This window comes from Octodon degus, unplaced genomic scaffold, assembly GCF_000260255.1.
Source record: "Octodon degus isolate 3935 unplaced genomic scaffold, OctDeg1.0 scaffold00007, whole genome shotgun sequence".
NCBI lineage: Eukaryota > Metazoa > Chordata > Mammalia > Rodentia > Octodontidae > Octodon > Octodon degus.
The window spans coordinates 341,928-351,090 of NW_004524583.1; the positions used below are offsets into that span (position 1 = coordinate 341,928).

At 39.3% G+C, this 9,163-nt stretch overlaps 1 protein-coding gene across 1 annotated transcript in view; it reads left to right on the forward strand.

Annotated features, from left to right (window-relative positions):
• The window catches only part of Ccdc80 (coiled-coil domain containing 80), a 31,841-nt gene that overhangs the window by 9,854 nt on the left and 12,824 nt on the right, over window positions 1-9,163 (forward strand). Inside the window, exons 3-4 of the mRNA XM_004624698.2 lie at window positions 577-733; window positions 8,484-8,620. Of these exons, the coding sequence (XP_004624755.1) occupies window positions 577-733; window positions 8,484-8,620 (294 nt within the window). The remainder of the gene's footprint in view (window positions 1-576; window positions 734-8,483; window positions 8,621-9,163) is intronic.

A 9,163-nucleotide genomic window follows, 5' to 3' on the forward strand; every position in this document is an offset into this window, starting at 1 on the left:
TTTTTTTTTTTTAGTCATTTGTAAATAGATGGCATTCGCTGCAGACACCAGCCTGGTGAGGGACTTGGGATCAAGGAGATCAACGTGGACCTGATTGCTGTCAGAAAAAATGTTTACATCCTTCTACTTCCAGGATGAACAGGTTGATGCTAGCCTGCTTGTGAAGTGTGGCAAACAGTTCCAATGTCATTTTAATCAGTTAAGAGAATAAAGATCAAAATGAGAGAAGGCAGAAACGTGTTGAGCCATGATTGCAGGCCAGGGCATCATGTGATGCCCAAAACAGCCTTGCAAAACAAGTCTTCCTGTGCAGAGTTCATGAATAAGAAAAGCAAGACATAAGGAGTAATGACGGTAAAGAATGGAAGTGAGCAGAAACATCTAAGCTGTCTGGATTCATTTAAAAGAAAAGACGCCTGTGCACATGGCCCTTTCTGGTTTTCATTGGTTCAATTGGCTAACAGCAGAGTCTGTAGTTGAGTAGTCTGTAGTCACTGCCTGTCCCCCTTTCCAAATAATTTTGCCCAGCAAATTTGATGGTGTGAAGTAATGTTTGCTTCTTCTCACTGCCTTCAGCTGATCACCGCTCCCAAGGCTGAGAACAGCATGTACGCGCAGCAGCATGATGACTATCTGGAGAATTTCTGCAAGATGGCCACCCGAAAACTGTCCGTCATCACTGTCCTCGGCCCTGTCAGTAACAGCTCCATGAAAATCGACCACTTCCAGCTAGGTTCTCTGAAGTATTTTCATCGTATTTTGTTTCTCATGTATAAGGTGGGGCAATCAGAGGGAGAGGCTTTGGGGGGCGGGGCGTCAAACCAAACATTCTGATGTCTGCGGTGTCTTTGTTCTCGTGAATGGAAGTCTGGCGGCCTCTTTATTTGCATCGCCATTGCAGGGAGGCTCTGGTTGATGTTTTCAGCACTTTTAAGTAAAAAGATGCAAGCACTTTATTTATTTATTTATTTATTTATTTATTTATTTATTTGAAAGTCAATAAGGTAGAAGAGAATGAGAAAAGTGACAGTGCAGGGAGAATCTGAGCAGTGCCCGGCCCCTTTCTCCGGGAGCCTATCTTGTTGCCTCTCCTGCCGGCAGCCGTCAAGCCACAGGTGACCCCTCACAGTGAGGACCAGCCAGTCCCCTGGAAGCACTTGACTTTGGCAAGCCCAAGCAGGGCAGTCACCAGAGTTGAGCAAGGCTGTTAAGCCAAATGAAAAGTCACTAAAAATATGGGAGAAACGTGTTGAGCTACATAGCAAGACCCTGTCTCATAAAACAAATAAACTCTCTCTTTTTCTCTCTCCAGCTCTCCTTCTCTCTCTGTCTCCTCTCTGTCTCTCTCCATCTCTGACTCTATCTATGTATCTATATCTTATATCCTATTAGTATTTAAACTAATTGAACTGCACCCAAGTCTTTTCGGAAAGCAGCAAAATTTGGCTGAGTTTGGCATTTTCACAATTTTTCATATTAATGGTGCATGTGATATCCATGAGGCACACAGCTCAGCGCAGGCCGCTCAGATCTAACTTACTGCGACTCTCACGGGAATGTGAAGGAGTTCTGCAATTAGTTAAGCCTCACACTTGAAAGGCCAAAATTGGACCCACTCATTTCCTTCATAATTAATATATCTCTAAACAGTTATTTTTAAAATATTCGTTTTAATTTTTTAAATGTATTTAGTACAGGGTCTATAGGATCTCTCTCTCTCTCTCTCTCTCTCTCTCTCTCTCTCTCTCTCTCTCATTGTTATTGTTGTTGTAGGATCTCATTACACAGATCGGACTCTTAGTGATCCTGTTTTCAGCCTCCCAAGTGATGGGATTACAGGTGAACACCACCAGCTCAGTCTCAATTGATGTCTCAGTGCGCCCTGGGGGCGGGGCTGGCCCTGCATGCTGGGGATCAAACCCTAGTCCCTGCATCTGCCTAAGCAGGCACTTTAATCCGCTATCTGGCCGGCCCTTAAAATATTCTTTTTACAGTCATTCCCAACTTTGCTGTTGCTTAGCGATAATCAAAATCCTTCAGAGTAATCCTTCACATTTTATCACTATGTATCCTGACTTTTTTCATAAAATAGTTTATGTGAAAACATCTGAAACAATATAAAAATATTTTCCTAAACCAGGCATGGTGGTACACACTTGTAATCGCAGCACTTGGGAAGCTGAGACAGGAGGATCACTACAAGTTCAAGGCCAGCCTGAACTACATAGCAAGACCCTGTCTCATAAAACAAATAAACTCTCTCTTTTTCTCTCTCCAGCTCTCCTTCTCTCTCTGTCTCCTCTCTGTCTATCTCCATCTCTGACTCTATCTATGTATCTATATCCTATATCCTATTAGTATTTAAATTCAGTACATATGACATCTCAGATTTTTTTCTGGTGTGTAATTTTGGGAAAAATAAGCATTACAGTCATAATTATGTCATGGTGATGTCAATTTGAATTGAATATATTTTAGCTTTCTTTATTATGCTATATCTTTATATTTTTGTGGTAGAAACACAACATGAGGTTGCCTTTATACATAATATTTAAGTTCAAAATATAGTATTATTAACCATAGGTAAAGTGTGGTATAGCAGAACCCTAGAACTTACACAGGCATTAGTATTCAGTTACATATTCTGTGTGGTCTTTAACTTACCTCCTCATGAAATGACTACAAAGGAAAATTAAACAGCTTATTTTCCCATGCCCCACCATAAATCATTGTGGATTAGTGATTTTTGGATGTTTATGTTTGAGAAGACAATGCAAAAAAAGAAGATATTGTTTAAGAAAAACCACAACATTCATATAAATAAAAGTCACAAAAATCTGCAGGTCAAATAGCCCAGCAGATTAAAGTGCCTGCAAGCAGGAGCAGGAGCTGGGGTTTCAATCCCTGGGCCTGCTATGCCAGCCCTATCCCCGCTGAGACAGCAATTGAGACTGGGCGTGGTGGCACACACCTTAATCCCAGCTCTTGGGAGGCTGTAAACAGGCAGATTGCTTTAAGGCCAATCTAGTAGTGAGACCCTGAGCATCCTGTAGACCCTTCTCTAAAACACAAAAATAATTTTAAAAAGTCACCAAACATGTAGATCAGAAAGCAAAGAGATTCAAAAATATATCTGTTGAGAGACCCTGTCAAGTCTCCTTATAGAAGAGAAAAACAATCCGTGAGGTGAGGATTAAATAAGAAATGTATATAAAAACCTATCTGATAGCAGCCACTATTATTGTGACATGAGTATCACCACGATTTGATCTGGAGTCATCTGGAGGTTTAATGAGCCTTACAGTCATAATTATGTCATGGTAATGTCAACTTGAATATATTTTAGCTTTCTTTATTATGCTATGTCTTTATATTTTTGTGGCATTTTTGTCACTAAAGGACTTGCAATTGCAAGGTAGCTGTGATTCTTTTCTGCTGACTTCCAAGTGGTGAGGCATGAAGCTTCACAAATGCGCTTCCAGGTCAGACTGCATTACTGCTCTTGGTAATAAAAGTGAAGCCCAAGAGACTAATACCATAAAGCCACATATTTAGCGGTTAACAAGGAATCGACCATTTGCTTCCTGGTGTTCCACATAGCAGCGTGAGCCAGTGGGCTTAACTTTATTCCAGATGTGTAGAGAGGAAGTTTGTATTCAGTCCTGAAGAGAGACTGGTGCTAGCTGGTGATGAAAGTCTTCCTTGGCCAGATGTTCCCAGGGTCGAGTGTGCTACCCACCGACTCTTACACTAAGTATTTCCATTCCTTACTTCACAGAAATTTGGAAAAGTCATTATATGTTCCACTTCAACCTCTATATGGTCCCATTGTAATCATCTGGTGCTGTCTTGGCAAATTTTTAGCATAACACTGCTATTTTCTAGACATCTGGATTGAATATGCACTGAAGGGAGGTGAGGTTTTCTTTTTCTGCATTACTGGAACTCAGGTATTATGATTTGGGTGTTTGCCTCACTGAATGACAGCCTGGAACTGATGTGGAGTGGGCGTGAACTTTACTGTGATCCTAGTCTAATTCCTGGAAGGTCTTTCTCTCGCATGTTGTGTCCCAGGTTACCCTTATGGGAAAGGCCCCAGAGCTTGCAGCCAGGACTGGGAGTGAGCCATGGGAAAATAAGAATTGGCTTGCACCATGTTCTCAGTGAACCAAACCCCAACTTGGTCTGATTTTCAGCTGGAAATCTATCTGATGGCCTGACTTTTCTTCAAAAATAAATCAAGCACTCCCTACTTTTCCAGATTTTTTTAATGGATTTTGAAAATAGATGTGTACAGTCAACACAAGATGGGACATACTCATCAGCTGGTCCATCTCATTAAAAGTATTTGGGTCAGCAATGATGAACTTACAAACATCAGGAAACCTATCTCAAGACTTCAAAAATTAGTCTAGATACAGTTATTCAAGCTTGAGCAGACTCCAGTGCCCATATGGTTTTGTTAGAATGAAGGATATTACAAGCAAGTGTTTAAAATCTTATAACACATAATGACACACATTGCTGTTAATAATATTTAACAGCCTAGCATAGATTATTGATGTATATGTTGAGTGGATAGATCACAGACAAAGTTTTCAGGTAGGAATGAGACGTTGGCTAGCAGCACTTTGTTGTAGAATGGAAGGGAGACAGAAGCAGACTTTTTTCTAGTGAAATATAGAGATGAAAGATAGAATGATGCTGGCATTTGTTTAGGAAATTTTAACACATGTTACTTTTTAGCTTAAAGGGAACTCTTTAGTAATTTATTTTATTTATTTGGCGGAACTGGGGATTGAACTCAGACCCTTGCGCTTGCCAGGCAAGTGCTTATTCTACTGAGCCATCTGCCTGGCTCCTGGTAATTTATTTTGAAGGAAGGAGAGCTTGAGGGTAATTAATAATGAAAGAGGTAAAAAAAGTTGATAAAAAAAAAGTTGACAGAAATGGAGTTGACAAAAATAGAATACAATAACAAAAATGGCCGAAGTATTGATTTCTTGTGTGTAAGGAATTCACAGGTGAATTAAAAACCTTTATGAATAAAATGGTAAGATCCACTCCAGTCTAAAATATTAGGTCTTTAACTCTTTTGAAGAACATTATTCTCTATGGAGAAGCTTCACAATCAGCAGGATCCATAATAAGCCAAAAATGCTACTTTTTATAACACTGAAAAATTGATCCTTTGCCCCAAGTCTTCTTCAGCTGTGACAGTGGTGGACAGCTGCCTTCGCTAAGTCCTGCCCCTCAGGGCTGGGAGAAGCTGGGTGAGTGCTCAGCTCTCCACGCAGTGGCTGAGTGCCATCCCTGTGTTTATTCAGTGTTTGACTATCAGTCATTCTGTGCCCTACAGGCCAGAAACTCTGTCTCCTACTTGTTCAGGCATGCTGTTCCACTGCCCTTGCTGCCTGTGACATCAAAACTATAAGTGTCAAGCTCCACTATGACAGTCAGAGAGTAAAATGTATCTAAGTCTAAAAATCAAGTATTTAAAGAATGTGATAGAGGGATAAATTCTTCCAATTGCTGTCATTGTTATAGTACATACTTGAAAAAATTTTGAACAGTGGGTTGATTTAATAGAGAAGCCTGGAAAAGTGAATAGTGTGTTTTGTTGTTGTTGTTATTTGTTAGTTTGTTTGTTGCAGGGGGAAGGTGACAATACCATAAAGCTATCTTTGTTTTTATTTAACTTTCTGAAGAGATGATACCTGCTCTGGATTCTAATGTCAAAATGCATGCAGGTATTTTTATCTTTTGTCTTATTTTATCTTTGTCCTTAGGGTGCATAATAATCATCTAGGAAATTTGTGAAGTGCAGATGCCTGGGCCTCCTACCAGTGCTTCTGATTCAATTGGTGTGGATGCAAGGACTGTAATTTAACAAGTATTCCAAAGGATAATGATGAAAGTGGACAGTGAAATATATTTTGATAAGGAGTTTCTGAAGCAATGGGGGAGGCTGGAATGCTCTACGTATTGACAGAATTGTTTAAAATCAAGAAATAAATTAAGAAGAGAGGAGAAAAAACTATAGATGTCACAGAGAATAGAAGTCATGGATTGGAGTTTTGAACTAAATGCCTGGCACACAATTTTGCCTGATATCTTATAACTGGTGCTAATTTTTTCTGCAGTGTTACTGCTGTGTATAGTCAGTTATAGAAAAAAAAATGCATGGAGAAATTTACTAATGCATGAATTTGGGTACTGATATTTAGGGTTGGGTTCTGAAAGACTGAGGACCTAGTCAGCACCTCTCTTCGGGATAGTCCTACCAGCACAGAACAAAGTACTTCCTCTCATCCCTATCTTCATCTCCTCAATAAACCTAGATGCACATTTCATAAAATGTTTGGATCTGTGAATCATTTTAGCTAGGTTAGAAGCATGTGGATATTTTATAGGGTGTTTCTTGCTTCTAATTCCTGTAACAGTTGCTAATGACTAGATTTTAGATAAACTTGAGAAGCCGCCTACTTGATGTTGCCTTCCCACACTGGAGAGAATCACTTAACTCAGCCAGCTCTGATTTATACAGAATGTAAAGCATACAAGAGAGCTGTGGCCAATGAAGGCAGCTGAAGACAGGAGCTGGCCTCACACGTGCCACCCACAGAATCTGGCCTGTAGTAGATTCTGTCTTGTAGAGTTTCCCCATTCCAGTTTGGTCCAGGACAAGACAGAGCTTCCTCTGTTGTTGTTGTTAGGTTTCCCTATTCAATGCAAACAGATATTTCAGTAGTGTGGTAATGCAGAATTTTTTCTAGTATTTTGCTGAAATATTTCAGAAAACATTGTTATTTAAAGAAGAAACTACACTGTAAAATCATCTTCTTGCCATATACTACCAGAGCAAAGTTGGCTTGAAGCTTGGTGTGGGATCCTCTTTATCCTCCAGTGTGAGACATTTTTGTACAGGAGAAAAAAAAATACTAGACAGGAGTGGAGTAGACTGAGACTTACCTTTATTGTATAATTAGTTGCCACTTTTCCCTTGACCCAGTCACGGCTCTTCTCAGAGTCTGTGATGAAAGGCTCTCTTACAAACAGATACTACATCTTTGAATTCTGCTATAAGAAGTCGGTGGGATATATTCTTATTATCAATGAAAGGAGAGGGGTGCAAGGTTAGCTCGATGGTGACTTTGAACTTCAGCAGTATTTGTCCTTTAGTTCACTTTGAGGGAAGAAAAGCAAGTATTACATCTATCCTTTTCCACACTGCACTAATCATCAAATAGGGTTGTGTTCTAGTATGGCTATGATTTGGAGAAGGTAAATTTTCTTTTAAGGTAGGGATCTAGCTCCTAATAGTCCAGCAAACTTTTTTCTGAAGGTAGGAGGATCTGAATAGTACAACATAGAGACCTGTTTGAGAAGAAGAAAATGTGGGTGCTCTTTCGCTTATGATGGGGGTTACATCTTGGTGAATCATTGTAAATTGAAAATGTTCTGAGCAAAAAAAAATTTAATAGACCGAATCCATGTATAATCTAAACTAGAATGTATCAATCACTTCTCCTCAGAATTACATGTCTGACTGAGAGCTGTGAATTACTGTGGTTGTCCCCCATCATGGGGAAAAGACCAAAAATTTAAAGTTTAATGTACAGTTTCTACTAAGTATATATTGCAATATCACTATTACAAAGTTGAAAATTTGTTAAATCTAACCATTGTAAGTTGAATTGGGATACAGTCTTCTGTAAAGCTATCCTATCATTGGAAATGTTAAAGGTATTTCCAGACATACAAGTTGTAATGTAAGCCAGATACTTTGATTTGCATTTCCTGTTATCCAGTGACACCTTTAGGAGCCATACTGAATTATATGTGTTTCTTTCTGGGATTTGGCAATTGAAAAAACACATAATGGTTTAAAACTTCCATAAATTCAGTCACATTTTGAGTAAAATCATAAGAACTTAAAAAGTTTTTATTATGAATAGCATGCGGTTTTGCAGCTAAAAAGAACCAATAGCTATGTTTGAACACAGATTTTTTTTTCTCTATAGCTATGCTATGTTCACTGAATTCCAGAATTAATTATACACCAAGAAAGACACAGAAATACAAGACTCAAATTGATGTTTAGTGGAAATAAAACTTAACAGAAGGGTCTGGGTTGAGGGAGTTAGGATGAAGGCCCATCCCCTGAGGGCTCTGGCTGTCTGCTTCTAGACATAGCTGAGCAGGCTTCCCTTTCACTTGTCCCTTTCTGATGCTCACTGACAGAGTAGGCAGAGATGGAGCCTTTCATCACCCTTTCATCATAGCCAGAAGAGTTACTTCCAAATTAGCTTGTTCGTTTGCTTCAGTATTTATTAATTCCCTCTGGAACTTTTCTTTATACACAGTGTGGGTTGAATATATTAAACTAACACGGGCTGATCTGATTAGAGGCCAATGGAGGCTCAGAGCCCCCACCCAATTACTTCCATGCCCATATTCACTCACATTTCATTTGTCTTAAGATAATGAGAAACCCATGCGTGTGGTGGATGATGAAGACTTGGTAGACCAGCACCTCATTAGTGAGCTGCGGAAAGAGTATGGGATGACCTACAATGACTTCTTCATGGTATTGACAGACATTGATCTGCGAGTCAAGGTACAGGCTCTTATCAGGGATGATGCAATGCAGTCCCTTAGAATAGCAACTGTGAAGTTTTGTTTCTGTTAATGAGTCTATGAGATGTATGAGTGAGCACAAGTTATTTCATAAATGTTAAGAGGCTGCCTCTAGGGAGTTTGGCCCAAACAGTCCACATTGTCTTATGAATTTGCATTGAGAACTGTTCACTTCAGAACAAAATGGCTTAGACTGACCTGCAAAGGCCCAGTCATTTGAGTTGGAATAAATTCTTCTCTAAAATCAATGTTGTGCATTCATCAGACACTTGTTAAATAGCTGTGGTGTTCCAAGCCCTCAGGATAAAACGCAGAGTGTTTTTTGTCCTCAAGAAACTTGGATTTAACAGGGTTTTTTTTTTTTTTTTTTTTTTTGTTTTTTTTTTTTCCTTCAGGGTGTAAGGGTCTAAAAGTTTTCCTTCTGAGCGAACATGGAGAAGGCTGTAGTATTTAGCATTCATTTTTTTTTTTTTCTTGTGCTCAAGGACTTGGTTTCTGAACCATGAAAGTCTATGTTACATAG